Raw genomic sequence first — 16,297 nt, 5'->3', positions numbered from 1 at the left:
ATGGGAGTCACCAGTGGCTAATCCAGAGTCGCAAGCATTATTATAGTTACGTCGTAATAGCTTTAGGCATCATTGAAGACCACCACCACCGTTTGTGGGTGGCGCACACACTAAATCATTTTACACCTTTATTCACTCAAAACATGCGTATTCTTATAAAAACACCCTTTTTTATCCCGGAAACTGTAAATGGTGCAAGTGGTGTAAAAAGAACATTACTAAAAGTGTAATATCGACATACACCACGTTTTATTCCAAGTCGATCATTAAGGGTGTCAAGTGAGGCGTTCAAAGAGGTGTTTACGTCCAATGCACCTTTTCTACACCCCACTTGAACTGGGATTACGGTGTTGAGAATGGTGTTTTCATTCGTAAGAGAAAAATTATACTGGTTTCACAGCTCCACTCAGCAGTTAATCACAATAAAAACGATAACTTGAGTTAAAAACACAGTATTTGAGAGGGACGGATCACGGATATGTCAGGAATTTAGATGGTATCCTTGACTCATATTGCAGGCGTAAGTTTTAATTTTAAAGACGAATTCCCGTCACCGTTACATATATTTTCAACAACACTTAATCAACATGCCCCCAACAAATTGTATTTCTATGATCCATCCGATACGCCAATATAGACTACTGAAAGTGCCCACGTCTCTTCAAGATTCGCCACTCACGCCTAACGAGGCGTGCCTGTGACGCATTGCGCTGTGGGTTAGGCTGTACGATGGAACCACGGCTGGAAGTCTGCTGTGTTCAGGGTGGTGCCACAGACGCAAGAACATCGAACTGTATGTCTCGGGATGCTGCCGCGGGAGCTTGTCTTACACTAGCCATTTCAGAGGATGCCACAAAACAACTCCACCCTGAAAGGTATTTTCAATAGAATACTCTCCTTTTAACGGTGTTTTTTTTTTTAAACGCCAATTCTAACAGTATTTTATGAGGAATACTCCTAATTAAAGTGTGTTGTCTAAAACACACTTTAATTAGGTGTATTCGTATTGTATTCGTGGGTGGTTCGTAATTAGGTACACCCTTGATTCGGGTGTAAAGGCAACACCAAAAAGGTGTGCGCCATGGGACAAGCCATATTTACACCAAAAAAGTGTAAAAAAGTTTACTGTGGCAGAGCATAAAAAGGCAGTGGTGTTCCCAAACACACTGGGCGGTGTCAATGCCCACGTTTGGAACTCTACCCCCCCCCCCCCCCCCAAATATGAAAATCCCCCGCACATCCCTAAGTTTATGAGCATTTCCTGACACAGCGCGCGCCTACTGTAAGAGCTTTGTGAAGAGAAGTAATTCCATTGCGTAACACCTACGCAGGGGTAAGCTTTACGAAGTTCAAGCTGGGCCTGACAGCGCAAGGCAGTACCGCTCGAATCCGAGGACACACTTCAGCTAACCCGGAAGTAACAATCAAGACCACACTTTCTTCTTTTCGCACCAATTATACGTCACCACTTTTCTTTTTTGCTCTCGGAAGATAAAAATAGACCGTAAACAGTGTAACGTATTTTCGTTCTGTTACGGCACGGTACGCATCATGCATGATCGGCGCAGGAACTGCGCGGGCTTCACGTTTCCCTCCACGTAACTTGTTAGTGTAGTTTATCGTGCGAAGAGATGATTTCTAGTGGAAGCCCGGTACGAGTTGTCGACTGTCACTCTGCCAAGACGTCCGCATCCAGTTCTGGGTACTTAACGGACGTCCCATTCACGCTCACGGCAATACTTCCTTCGCTTTCCCTGCATAAGGACGTCGACAAATCGGTAGCATGTTTGCGGTAAGAGCCAGGACAGGATATTTTGCACAGTTTTGACGAGGTGCGATCGGGGGTCTCGTCTTCCGGTGTCGTATCCGTGACTCTTGTACAGTGCTGGACAAAAGTTTACGGAACGCGCTCCATCGCATTCCTTCTTCAGAACGACACGCTACCCAGCGAGTGGGACGGTACTTGGGAGGACTACAGCGAGTGGGACTTGCAAGCAGGTGACTGGGTTACCTGGGCATATGTCTGTAAGTCCGTACAGTCCCATTCGCTGCTAGCGTGTTACTCTGAGAACGGAATGCGCCGGAGCGTGTTCCGTAAACTTTTGTCCAGCACTGTACTTAGCCGTGTCCCTTGTACGTAGCCTCGGTTGACGTGCAGCCAGGCCCAGTGAGAGAAATTACGGGACCCTGGGACGACTCCGGATGAGTCTTGCCCGGGGACCCCTCCTCACGTCTCCTGGTACTAGCAACCGTCAGTCCTTGGGTCGGGCGGGCCCCTGAAGAGGCGCGGGCCCCAGGGATCCGTCCCTGACTGCCCTCCCCCTCCCTCTCTCGACGGCCCTGCGTGCAGCCAGTGTTGCTCTTCACATGCCCTATCAGACTTCACGGATAGATGCTCGATACCTGGGGGCGTTTGCAGTAAATCGCTCCGAGTCCCTCTGACTCCTCAACAGTTCAGCTACACCTTTCCGTCACCTGCATTGCATAACAGAAACAATATACATGTTACTTTTGAAACATTTTTGGTGTTGACTTATTCCGCTCTTCACCATGATACTCTTCAACTTCTTTGCGTTTGTTCTTTTGTTTTCGTTCCACAACCTCCAGGAACTCTCATTGGTCATCTTCCTCATCAATTGGGGAACGGCAAGCACCACGAACTACTATCATAACAATGGGCCAAGTGCCTTTCATCCATCGGATACTCAACATTACGGAGTGAAAGCCTACCCAGATGGCAACCGAGACGCCGGATACGACTCTGGCTACGCACCTGCTCAGGAGCACCACCACCAGGCGCAGGAGACGGCGACACCGGTGGAGCTACCTCCCCTGAACGGCGTGTCATTTGTTCAACCTACCGGCTTCGAGTTCGACCAGAAGGTCACACACTTTGGTCAGGAGGGCCTAAAAACTCAGGCTGCACACGGCCAACGGGTCTACGCGGCTCCAGCAGAGCACGGAGGCTACGTCGAACAACAACGTGACGGGTACGGTGGTTCCGAACGGCAACACGATCGTTACGCTCCTGGTGACCATTACCATGGTGGGGAATCTGATGGTTACGCTCCTTCAAGCAGCAATAGGTACGAGACGATGATCGAAGTGCCCGAATGGGAACTTCTGCTTCCTGAAGCATCCGGCACGTAAGTATTTCTTGTTTTAATATGAGTATAGAGGGGCACGATGCTGGTGCGCTTTCGCATCATTATGCCCGTTTAGTTGCGCGTTAGTGTATTTTCGCGCTTTGCAACGTCGAGGTGATTTATAGGGCATTGTCCTTGCTAGAAGGGGTGTCAACTGGTGTCTTCCTTTAGAGGAGACTTCACAGTGCGGATGGTGTACGGCAGAAACTTTGCCATGTTCGGTTCGCAGGCAGGAGTCGGATATGCATCTGAGATACAAAAGTATGCGCATGCTGTTTCTTTCTCTATTTATTGTATAGCTGGTTTTCTTGGTGCTAACATAAAACGCGTAACTATGGTTAGGACAAATAGTTATAAAGGATGACGAGGAGATTTTCGCAGGTTGGTAACCATAGACGTTCCTGGGATTTTTTCCAGCGGTGGGGTTTAGGGTATACAACCACCTCACCTCTTTTCCTGGAGGCGGCCGCTGCGGACTGTGTGGGTGTTCAGAGGTTCATATGTTGTGACCAGAGTCGTTGCGAAGGGAGGGGGAAGGGGGGCAGCCGCCCTGGGCACCCTCGCCAGAGAGGGCGCCGAACGGCAGGCTGGTTGGACAGTATAAAGCGGGAATGAAGAGAATTTGAATTAACGGTATCGGCAGTGCCAATAAGCGTTTTCTTCTCTTTGTTTACAGAGCTTCTGACGGCAGCGAGAGAAGAGGGGGGGGGGGGGCGCTTCACGTTTACCCTGCCCTGGGGGCAAACTCACCTCGCGACGGCTCAGGTTATGACATGCGAGGAAAATCATGAGCTATGAATATAGAGTGCACAATTTTCACAAGTAGACCTTGAAGCTCTCAGTACGCCCATGTTGCGGTAACGATATATTCTGACCATATGCAATACTGTCATGCGCTGGAGATGGGGGACCTTTTTTCAGATAAGCTACTTGCAACCGTGATGAATCCCTCCTCCCATACATACAGTCCCCCAATCGACTGGCAGTAACCAACCATTTATTCCAGGCACTACAGCTACGGCAGCGAAGAGGCCCCCAAGAGCTACAACACAGAAAGGTCATTCGCTTACGAGAAGATCTACCCGGAACGGTCCTACAGTCACAACCACGCAGTCTCTTACAACAAGGACTACGGGGACCACAAGCCGAGCGGCTACGGTTCGGCCTCATCTTATGGACCGTCGTCATCCTCTCACGGGGACTCGTCCTCCTACGGACCGTCGTACGACGAGCACTACGGGCCATCGTCGTCTGCGCAGGAACCGTCGTACGGACCATCGTATTCGGGCGGAAGACCGTACGACGGACAATCTTCGGAGAGTCAGGGAGAGCCCCGCGTCAGGAGTTACGTGTACAGAGATCCTTACGACAAAAGCACGACAAAAGTCGTCGAGATGCGTCGTGGTTCCCCCGAGCCTTCCGCGGGAACGAAAGGTGGGGAGACTAGCAACATGGGCAGACATGTCCAGGACATTATGAGGCAGGCTAGAGGTAGTTACTACTAGCGTGTTCTAAAGTTGCAGTAAACGTGGGTGGAAATTTTGTAACGTATAAAATGGCGAAAAGGGCTACAGCTGGTGGAAAGGGGGTGAGCCTGAGCTTGGGCACACACACTGAGCAATAGACCTCTACCCGAGAAACGTCATCATGACGTTGGTAGACAGACTGAAACCGAAAGAAATCGGAAGGGGAGGGCTGGGTTCCACGAATGGGTACTTGTTCGCTGCCTCCTATTGAAAGAAAAGTAGGAACGAAGGTCCCGTTCCTTTCAGGGACCATCGTAATCCCCTCAAGACCGTGGATTTCGGGCGCGACCTTGTTCGCCCCTCTAGGGCTTCGAGCGTAGTTCAACTCTACCAAATTGGTGGCGCTGTCGAACACTATGACGTCATTTGTTTACAAACACGGAGAGGTCTATTGAGTTCCTCGTCTAAGTTTAGTTTCTCAGTGTGTGTCCAAGCTCAGGCTTTCCCCCCTTATGGAAATTTTGTAAACTCTTTGAAGAAATAATTTACTTTCTGCTTCTGGTGACTGCGCACGTTCCTATACTTCTCTTTGGTGTTTCTTGTTGGGAATGGGTGATAATTTTGCTACCTTCTGCATTGTTCCGTATTTATTTATTTATTGCTTGTGGTGGGTTTGTGGTAGTTGTGTAATGGATTCCGCACGTTTACCACACTGTCCTGTTGATGAAATGCAGAGATTTGTTCGAAATATTTCCAAAACGTGATGACATTATATTATTGAAGTCAAGCAACTCAGGGAAAAGTTGCAGAATTGCTTGATTTCGTTAATTTCTGGACGCTGGAGGCTTACATGCTTGACATTATACTAGTTCCTCTCAAGAATGGTGTAGTTTCATGCATTTACAAGATGTGGATTTAATGTTCATGTTGATTGTCAAACGTTCAACAGTACATTTTATATGTCAGGGATACTAAAAAAATCCTGCATGTGATTATCGTTGCATGTATTACACTGCAAAGTGGCTCACCACAGAGCAGAGTAAGTTCCCTGTCAACTTCATTGAGAATAAAACATCTGCATAACACAGTGCACGAGATCCTGTCCACATAGCATGACGAAAATTCAACATTTTTATTCTTGCTTTCAAAATACTCAGTGATGTGTTGTGATATAATCTTTTTCCCGAGAGGATCTATATTACCAGCTAATGCTATACATCATCATCCGGTACACACCGGACGCTCTTGTGTACATCCATGTGCATCACAAGAAACAGTCATAAAAATGCTTCTTGTCACAGTGACGACTAAAAACCTTTCAAGCCTTGCTTACGTCTGTCTGGGCATCTTATTTGAACATCTTCATCATCTTCTCACTGTCCTCCTTTGCTTTCTTCTGGATCTCAGCATCAAGCTTTCTAAGCTCTTTCTGCACAACACCGGCAAGTGTGGGATCTAAATCAGGCAGCCTCTGCAAATCGGCTCTGCATTCATCTGGACTCCAGCAGCCAAAATGTGCCTTAGCTCTTCTGAACAGAGCTTTGGTGTTGTCAGGGTCTGTCTTCAGAACCTCTGTCGTCTGCCGTATCACTTCATAATAGTCTCCTTCATACAGCTTACACTGTGCATAGTTCAGGAGCAGAGGTATCTTCAACTTGTTGAGGTCTTTCCATTCCTCGTCGCCAGGTTTTTCCCTCAACATAAGATTTTCAACATGATCCAATGCCTCTTTGTATTTATCTATTGCACGTTTGTAGTCGCCCTGTTTAAACGAGGCATTGCCCTGTTCTTTTAACGACGGCACAATATCCAACCGCTCTTCTGCAGTCATTGCCCACGAATCCTTTTCGTACTCTCCTTGTTCCTGAACTTTGAGCAGCTCAAAAGTGCACACCAGGTCCTGTTCGTCTTTAACCCACTTATCAAGTTGTGGGTTTCCTGTTGAGTAGTCATCTTCTGCCATTAAGCCACAACAGCGCCTTCGTGGTGGCTTTCCAACACCTGCGAACGATCTGTAGCTCTGAGAAACAAGTGGGTAAGAGTCCAAAAGGGAGCGGTGTATGGTGAATTCTGAAACTTCGCCCACCTTCATTGATTTTATGCACTGCTCCCAAATCGGAAGCTTGAATTCCTTTCCTATAAGCAGCTCCATAGGGCGGTTAAGCTCTTTGCTGTTGTCGATAAAAACACCCGGATCAGTTGCGTCTGTCGGAACACGTTTTGTAGAGAAGTGGAAAGTACATTTCGCACCTTTATCAAAGGCAGGTATGTCTCCTTTCCCTGCATACAGAACCTTTTTCTGAACAAACTTCGATATTCCATCCTCCATCGTTGAACTGCAAGGCGCAACACCTACGCTCCCGTACAAAATATGCTTTTCTTTGTCGTGTTTGAGCTTTCTACTGGCATATTAGCTAGTCACATGTTGCACTGTGCTGCACAGTTAGGTATTATTAGTTGACTAGTGAAAATAACACGTACAACTCAAACAGCCCGATGCCGACATCATAGATGGCCGCCATACTTTCACTCTCAGCTTCAGGAATATCTCTCTCTCTCTCACTTCTCCCAGCGCCCCAGCGATTGCTGTTACCAGCTTATGTTACCTCGTTGTCTTATAAAAAGGTGATATAATTATTGAGAAAAAATATGTGAAATAATTAGGACAGTATGGCAGATTTTTATGTTTCAGATGCCAGATCTTGATCGATAGTTTGTCAAAGCACCGCACTGCGTCGCGTCAGCGACTTCCGCAGTGGCTCAGAACCGCACTACAAAATAGCCAACACAAGAAGCTTTGTACAAATCCGAAACCGAAACACTCATACTCTGAGCCTTGCAGCGTGTCTTCATATTTATATTTTTTAAACAAAATAAACAACTATGACAACAACGAAAAGTTGTGTGTTTCATCGCTTAGTTCGTGCATGGATAATACTGTATTCCGTATTAGCCTTCATTGCGTAGGCCCGTATCACTATCCGAGCACTGTTCTACCGCGGTTTACTGGTTTACACAACACAAGCTTCAAGGTACCGAGGATCATGAAAGATTGAAATACTTGTCATTGTAGCGTAGTGGTTAGCGCATTCGCCGTTGACTGGCTTTTTCGACGGCTGCCACATTTCAGTCTTTCAGTTTCGTTTCCTTTACTGCTTCCGGGAATGGAACGGCTCCTATATGTGTAGCTGCGAGTGTGCACCCCTTTCAGTTTTTTTTTGTTTGTTTTGTTTCGCAATAAACCTATATCCCCCCCCCCCCCCTTTCAGTTCTCTGAGCACTTCTTTTGCATAAATGCGGCTCGAGACTACAGAACAAGCACACACCGACGTAATTCCGCTTCGGTTAACTTGTACATAATCGGATATTAAAAAGAATCTCTGAAGGAACGCGTCTTCATCCCTTATAGACGACCCGCACGCCTACGTCATTGATTACGTAACGCCGCCACGCAAGGCATGCTGATGGACACTATCAGCTTTATCAGCCTATCAGCCGACGCGTTTTTCCCGCTTTTTACCCTCTGTTTACAAAGATGTGACGTCATGAGAAGACCGGTTCGAGGTTATATTTTGCTTTGGTGGCCAGGAAGCGCGAAAAACACGTTGGCTGATAGGCTGATGGCGCCCACTAGCATGCTTTGTGCGGCAGCGTTACGTAGTCAGTGACGTAGGCGCTGAGGTCGTCAGGTCTCAGGGCAGAACTTCAAGTACTAAGCACTGAAGTACTACTTTAAGTACATTTCTGAGTACTTGTACTTTACTTAAAGTAGATTTCCAATTGTGTACTTTGTACCGTACTTTAAATACTTTTGTCTAGTACTTTACCATCAAGTACTCAAGTACACGACTGGAAACGAAAAAAAAAAAAGAACAGTATCAAGTAAGTTTCGGGTCTAGAAGCAGTATTTCTGTTTTTCACCAGGGATGAATAAATAAGGGAATAAAAATACTTTCTACTAGCACAGCTGCCTGAGTATATGCAGAGCCGGCCCGAGGCGAATATCCGCCTGGGGCAGGACGAGCATCAAGCGCCGCCCCGCCTCCCCCGCTTTCCACTTCCACGGTCTAAAGAATGTTATAACAGTCCCCTCGAAAAAGGTTCTCTTCAGAGCTGTAAAAATCCACCGAGGCTTGCTTTATTGTCCAACTTAGCTCCTGCGATCCGGCGTCCGGCGCCCCCTCTGGGAAAGGCGCCTGGGGCGGCTGCCCCTCTCGCCCTTCCCCCCCCCCCCTCGGACCCACTCTGAGTAGATATAAACGGAAATTATGCCATGTGTTACAGTTCATACTAGGGTATAAACACTAACTACCTCTGCTTCAGAACTAGCATTTGCAAGAAATGCTTGTGTAGCATTTAGCCAATCGAAACATCAGCACTTTATTAAATTTTGCCACCACCAAACGCGGTGACACGTGGCGCTATGCAAACTAACCTTGCAAATCAGTATTGTATTGGGAAAGCACAGCGCAAAGAAAAGAAAAGAAAAAAAAAGAAGAAAGAAGCTGAACTAAGGAAGAAACGCAACACGGACTCTTGTTTAGTCCCGTTTTTTGCATATGCACAAGTTTCCCTCTTCAGGATGTACCATCTTCCTTAGATTACTGCCCCAACTCTCTTGCAATGTACTTCACGAATACTTTAAAGCACAATTCTCAGTACTTTTAAGTACATTTAAAATGTGGTACTTCGTACTGTACTTCAAGTACCATTATTGCCTGAAAACAGTACTGACAGTGCTGTTTCCTTATTGTCCGTCTGTGAGCGCGACCATTTTTCCATAACCGTACATGTTATCAGAAAAAAAGTCACGAATTTGCCTTTGTACAGCAGAACACAAGCAAACGCAAGTTTACACTGCGGAAAATACGAAACCACAAACGCATAGGACTTGTTGTAGTACAGACACAGGTATACACTCCACGAGGTCATCCCACATGGCAGCGCCTTCTGGATCACAACACGCATTTTCGAGAATGCTCGTTCTACATTTACACTAAAACTGACATGACAAGGATGCTTAGGGTACATTTTGAGTATTTCATTCTTATGGCCACACATTAGGGAATGGCAAGCCCAAAACTGTGTGCGGATAGTAGCATTCTCTGGGAATTCCTTGGGAGTTTCTTATTCTGTCCTTTGAGACGAAGAAAATCGCTCCACGACACTTTCCACCTCAACCGATATGTTCGAACTATCGCGGAAGATGCCGAATTTTCCGGCAAATGCGGAAGACCATAAGCCCTAGTCATAGGGGAACTCGCGTGTAACAGCAGACGCTACGAGTGCAACCTTGCCAAATAAAGGAGCGTGATCACAAAAATAAGGTGAAAATTGACAGAAGCCTTTATTTGTTCCTTGAAACGCATTGGTGCACGAGATAAAGAATGTGAGGTAGATAAATAGGCAATGGAGAGGAGCGTTCCTGCAGAATGTCTTCATCTTCCTAGAAAAGGAGCGAGAAAAGGTGACGGTTTATGTTATTTTTGCTGTTGCTTATTTAACTGTTCATTGATAATACTACAACATCTGAACGAACTCGTGCAAACCCGTAACAAGGTGCTAATAGTGGGTAGGGGCGGATTCAGGGCTTTCCTGGGGGTTCCGTCAGGACAGCGTTCTGCATACACTGCCTAAGATCGATTGAAACACTACGTGACGAGATAAATTGGGGAGAGATAGGGTCAGCACATCGGGAACCCCCTCGGTCCCCGCCCCGTAGCGGGTCAGCCATTATTACTATATAGTTAATAACAGCAAATTGAAGTTGAAAAAAGAACACTCGGCGTGCTAAAAGTACAGAATAACCCAAAAACGCAAAAAGGACAAAGTGTCACCTGAGTTCTTCAGGAACATGATGCGCCGAGCATTTTTACGGGGACTCTGCGTTAATGGTTCACTTTACTCTTTCTATATAGGTATAGAGCATGGCTAACACATGATTGCCATCTGCTTCCATTGAAACACGTACCTAACGTTAATATCCACCATGCCCGCCATATCCGCCATGTCCACCACCGCCGTATCCACCATGTCCTCCGCCCCCGTGATGTCCATGTCCTCCGTGGTGTCCATGCTCGCTCCCGTGGTGACTGTGTCCGTGTCCGTGCTTGCCATGTCCGTAACCATGATGTCCGTATCCCTTGTGCATGCTACCGTGGTGGCCACTTTTATGCCCGCCGTGGTGTCCATGTCCGCCGTGCTTGTGATGACCGTGGTGTCCATGATGGCTTCCGCCGTGGTGTCCTGAACTGCCATGCTTGCCATAGTGGCCATGGGAGCTACCGTGTCCTCCGGAACTTCCGGAGCTTCCGCCGCCCTTGTTCCAGCCCCACTTTTTCTCCATCCCATATCCACTGTCCTTCCAGTGAGAACCGTGTTTCTTATAGTGCCCATGTTTCTTGCCATGACCACCATGAGAACCGTGCTTGTTATATCCACCGTGGTGACTACCGCCGTGGCCTCCCCAGCCTTTATCACTATGATGTCCATGACTGCCATGATGTCCACTATGGTGGCCACCGTGTTTCTTGCTCATATGTCCATGTCCGCTGTTTCCATGACCGTGACTGGAATGACCGTGACTATTTCCGCCGTAGTGTTTACCATGTCCGCTATTGTGTCCATAGCTACCGTGTCCCCCATCACCGCCGCCATGTCCTCCACCACCGTAACCCCCGCCACCATGTCCTCCACCACCGTACCCTCCACCACCGCCGCCGTGCCCTCCACCACCGTAACCCCCGCCACCGTGCCCACCGTAACCACCATAACCACCGCCGTAGCCGGTTTCTTGGGGCAGAAGATCGTCTGCGGGTACTGCTTTACTTATCACACTTCTTGATTCCTCTGCGGTCACATTGTCTTCTTTGCAACGGGCCAAGGACAGGTATGCCAATAGTGTGAATACAGCGAGGCACTGTATGGAAGAGGCAAAAATGTACAACTTTTTACAGACTTCGTTGAACTTCCTATGCTACACAGACATAGCCATGAGATTAGCAGATAGCCTGCTGACGGCTACCCGGCCGTTAGTCCTCACTTACCTTAGTCCTCATGCTTGCTTGTGTAAGGACACACAACACAACCAGCAGCGGACAGCGTCTACCGTGACACTGTGCACACGTAGCGTTTTATAGTGACTTCCCTGCCCCTTAGAAAAATCAGGTTGCTCCCATGAGCTTCCGGTGGTTGACGCAAAGTGGTTCAGTACCAGGATCTGCTGTCTTCCATGCTTCAGTGGCAGTTAATCGTCGTCGCGACAGACGCATTGAATGGCTTTTGAGAAAGAGCGGTGCAAAGATTGCTTTAGGAAAGTACGCCCGCTTGTACGACGCAAAAAAGGTGCGTAAATGCGAGCTTTTCTTTTTCCGCGAAAGGCACTCTATCATTATGTAATGTAGGCTGTGGCTTCCCTGAATGGTTAATTGATTACGTATAATTTCGGTTGTGTAACTAGTGAATGGGGGGTTCGTTCCAGTTGGACCATTTTTGTCGCTTGTCCGGCGTTTAGACGCTCCGAGAGTTTGAACAATGAGTGGAACAGGGTGACGTGAGTGTGTTCCGCCTGTATGGCTCTGTGCTATTGGTGACAGCATCGTTGTGGTTACGTAACTCAGTTAGCGAGCTTTAGCATTTGTTTGTATAGCTGTTTAACTTCTTACTGATCACGCCGCCGGAACGGAGCACTGCTCGGCTTGTAGGTCGAAGTTTCACCGGGGACGCGGGGGAAGCCCGTTTAGTCCCATGGCTGAAACAGGAAATTGAGTTTGGTTTCGTGCTCTCGTATTTCGTATACCGAACAGCGTGATGATAGGGAATACCCTGCCACAATAAAATTGTTATCAGTGTAGAGCGCGGATTTTACATGCAAATGCATGTTTTTTCTCGATATGGTGTCGTATCTGGACGATGAGCAATGGGATAGGGTGTCGCCTCAGCGGCGAAACATCCCATGACATCATCACTACGTATTTGTTGTTGTTGTTGGACGATGAGCAAACACTTTTGGACTTGGTTTGGGACCGATCGGAAGGGTCCATGGTGCACATATATATGAATATTTTGCACGTTGTGGCATATTTCGCATGGGCATGAAAAGTGCATATTTTGTTAACATTGTCAGGTGCGAGAGCGTCCTTCTTTTTTTTTTTTTTCGTGGATGCTGTTGCTGGTTTCGTGACGGCGTTGGGTCGCCTTTCGCGAAAATTCTGGTCGGAATCAAATATTTTCCCTATTTCAGTGGGTTGAGGTGCGGTGTTCAGCCATTACCGTGGCTGCTCCGTCCTCCACTGCGTGCATGGCCGATGGACCGTATACTCAACTTTTCAGCTTAGCTACAGTATACCGTATACGAAGGCGGGCGGCGTTCGCATTTTAATCGGCAACACGAGCGTGGGCACACGCATGTTCGTGTTTTCCATGTTGCCCATGCTCAGGAATCACACTGTTAGAAAAAAAGGTATTAATAAGGTATAATAATGTGCTCTTATACCTCTTTTATACCTTCTGCTTCAGATATATACCTTTGGAGGGTATAGAAGAGGTACAAATTTCCTATTTATAGCTCCAACCCTTCTCAAGGGTGTGAAAGAGGTATAAAGGAGGGCTAACGTACCATATTTATACCTCATCACCACGCGTTCATATCCAGTACCAGGAATAGATCTCCAGGCTTTGCCTTTCACGGTATATAGATGAGGCTGCTTATACCTTCTGTTTCTTTATACCTTATCGTTTTTTATACCTTTAGTTCCGCAACGTGCTGTATCACATCAATATTATTTTTTCTTGAGACGGTATCAGCTAAGTTAAACGGATATTTAACTAAGAAACACAGACATCAGTACAGTACTATCTAAATCCACATGGTTAATTTATGGCTGCACAAAATCTTCATTGCTGGAATGTTGAATCTAGATGTCCTCACCCTTAGGGTTGCGTACCAGACGAAAGCTGCTCCACAGTTTGTCAAGTCGCCACCAGTATATCAGTATATGTTGATCTGTAAATGTCTATCTCGCGATACATCGTGATATGACTGCGCAGAGCGACCTTGCTCCTTGAAAATTTTCTTTAGATATCAACTCCACATCTTCTTCTTTTTTTTTTTTTTCCATGCGGAGTAATGTGCCCGAGCTTTTCGTCCTACTTCCCAACCATATGCGTTTGCGTGTGCTTGTAGTACGTGTACGTGTGTATGTCAATTTTTTCTTTCCTTCAAAGGTGATTTTTCTAGTTCCCTCCTCTAAAAATACCTATGCCTAGATGTGATGTAACACCATGATGGTACTCGTTCAGATCTTCAAAGGGGTATTGAGCTATACCCCTAAAGTTATGGCATATAGCCCTTTGTTGAGGACTATTTTTATACCTGTAACCGAGGTATAAAATAATACCTAAGAAGGGCTAAGTTATTGAGCAGGCGATCTATACCTCTAAAGGTATAGATTTTTCTCTGAGTGCAGGATTGTTTCGTCGTGGGTTTCGTCCACCAGCTATATCCTGCGCTTGCGCAATTTTATCAATCACGAACGCAAAGCCTTCAGCTCCATGATTTATACCTGTGGCACAAGCATTCTTTGTTGTGCGCTGCAGAAGGACTTAAGGCGGCTTTATTTTACCGTATTATCCCTAATAAAATACTCATTTTTAAAAAAATAGGCATTTGGTGCATTGCTTTCGTACCAAGAACAATGAAAAACATTGCATACTATTGAGGATTTTTACTGCATGTTTCGAAGATTTTTAGTGCATATAGTTGCATGCATATTTCGGCAATTTTTAGTGCATATTTATCCGCACTCTAGATCACTGAGAAACACCCCACCACGCATACCACGTTACAATGTATGTGAGACGCGCCTGCTTGCTAAACAAGACCGTTGCAGGACGAAACAGCCCCAATTCGACGGAAGGTCCCAGCCCTGACTGTCTGTGCTATCTGTGTCTCTGCAGACGCGCCAAAGAGTTCGCTACGACGTCTCGCCTCCCACTCTAGTAGCATGCCGCCATAACTTGAGGGCGGATAGAATTGGCGGTATCCGCATCCGCACGGTATCCGCGCACGTAAGATCCGCGACCGCACTGCGCAACCGTGCTAGTTGAAATAGGTGCATATATTGAGTACATCCGCACATCCGCTGCGGTCATTGCATTCGGGAAACATCAGGAAAACATCTGCAAGACGAAAGTGTTTTTACTTTCAGCGTACACACTTTCTCAGGAACACTGTGCCGTCCACAGTTGTCCAATAATTGCAGTTAGGGGCACGGGGATGGCACACTTCAGCACGATTTTGGGTTCACTATATGCTCGTGTAGCAGCAGCCTGCTGATGCAGAAAACCAGCCAGAAAAGCCAGCGGCTTGTGCTCCGTCAAGAAAACCGCTATTACAACACCCTTTGGTCTCTTTGGGTTCCCGCGGGTGCCTTTTGGACTCCGCAATGCTGCTCAAACATTCCAGCGGTTCATCGACTCTGTCATTCGGGGCCTGCCCTTCGTCTACGAATATATCGACGACTTGCTCATGGCCAGTGCAGCACTCGAGGAGCACGTCCAACACCTCCGGCTTCTTTTCTTCCGATTGCCCGCCCACGGTGTTGTCGTCAACGTGCAGAAATGCGAATTCGGGGTAGATTCAAAAGAGTTCCTCGGCCACAGAGTCACCAAAACCGGCATCTCCCCCGTTACCAGCAAAGTTGAGGCCATCCCCAACTCTCCGCCGCCTCAATCTATTTGGCAGCTCCAACCTTTCCTCGGGCATGTAAATTTCTATCGTCGTTTTATACCTCACTGTGCCGACACGCTAAGAGCCCTGGAGATCCTCCTCAGCAAACACTCGTCTCGATCGAAGACCTCATCTTGGAATGCGAACGCCAAGTCCGCTTTCAAGAAAATCGAGGCCGACCTCTCAAGCCAAATCTGGCTTTACGAAGCATAACACACCTACCACTTTCATAGTCGACGCCTCTAGTTCTGCTGTCGGTGCCGTGCTCCAGCAGCAGTTCGACGACTCCTGGCACACCTTCGCCTTTTCCTCAAAGAGACTCAAGCCCACCGAACAACGCAACAGCACCTTTGGCAGAGGGCTCCTCGCCGCCTACCTTGCCGTTCGACACTTCCAACACTTCCTTGAATGCCGGAATTTCACTATCTTGACGGATAACAAGCCGCTGGCTTTCGCCTGAAGATCTGCCAGCAACCGGTACTCACCCCAGGAGATTAGACGCATGTCTTATCTTGCCGTATTCTGTACGGACATCCACATCAAGGGTTCCCCGGATGGCCCTGCTGATGCGTTGAGCCACACCTCGTCCATGTCAGCAGTCTCTTAGTCTACTATACTTCGGAGGCACTTGCTTCAGCCCAAGCCCTCGACGACGATTTCAAGCTACTTCGCGACCTCCACTCATCCTCGCTCAAGTTGGAAGATCTCCCTGTGCCGGCTCCGACGCGAAGCTCTGCTGTGACATCTCCACCGGCCGCCCTAGGCCTATCGTTCCGTTAACGACCCCGCGAGCAGTTTTCTCCTGCACCCACGACCTTTCACATCCTGACACAAGAGCTAACCAGAGACTTATCGCGGAACGCTTGGTCTGGCCAGCCTCAGTCTCCTACCTCGATAGCAACTGCTCCCAGCTGTGCCCTCCACCTACCGCTATTCCACCGACCTCAACCCGCCGC

General features: G+C 47.6%; 2 protein-coding genes across 2 annotated transcripts; one reads left to right on the top strand and one right to left on the bottom strand.

Annotated features, from left to right (window-relative positions):
• The first annotated feature begins 1,755 nt into the window (after positions 1-1,755).
• Positions 1,756-5,696, top strand: LOC135394702 (RNA-binding motif protein, X chromosome-like). The gene is made up of 3 exons (XM_064625567.1): positions 1,756-1,792; positions 2,608-3,146; positions 4,153-5,696. Exons 1-3 carry the CDS (start codon positions 1,784-1,786, stop codon positions 4,649-4,651), a joined length of 1,047 nt encoding a protein of 348 aa, XP_064481637.1. The 5' UTR covers positions 1,756-1,783; the 3' UTR covers positions 4,652-5,696.
• A 28-nt stretch (positions 5,697-5,724) lies between these two features.
• On the bottom strand, positions 5,725-7,142 carry LOC135394703 (AH receptor-interacting protein-like). The gene has a single exon (XM_064625568.1). It carries the CDS (start codon positions 6,939-6,941, stop codon positions 5,961-5,963), a length of 981 nt encoding a protein of 326 aa, XP_064481638.1. The 5' UTR covers positions 6,942-7,142; the 3' UTR covers positions 5,725-5,960.
• Between the last annotated feature and the right edge of the window lie 9,155 nt (positions 7,143-16,297).

Source organism: Ornithodoros turicata, chromosome 5, assembly GCF_037126465.1.
Source record: "Ornithodoros turicata isolate Travis chromosome 5, ASM3712646v1, whole genome shotgun sequence".
In the NCBI taxonomy this organism is placed as follows: domain Eukaryota; kingdom Metazoa; phylum Arthropoda; class Arachnida; order Ixodida; family Argasidae; genus Ornithodoros; species Ornithodoros turicata.
The sequence above is the reverse complement of the archived record's forward strand: the minus strand, read 5'-3'. Positions and strand labels throughout refer to the sequence as shown.

Bases quoted from the DNA above. Each gene is read 5' to 3' on its own strand.
- LOC135394702 (XM_064625567.1), top strand. The intron at 3,147-4,152 runs GTAAGTATTTCT...CATTTATTCCAG, and splicing joins CTTCCTGAAGCATCCGGCAC to GCACTACAGCTACGGCAGCG.
- LOC135394703 (XM_064625568.1), bottom strand. From the start codon at position 6,941: ATGGAGGATGGAATATCGAAGTTTGTTCAGAAAAAGGTTCTGTATGCA.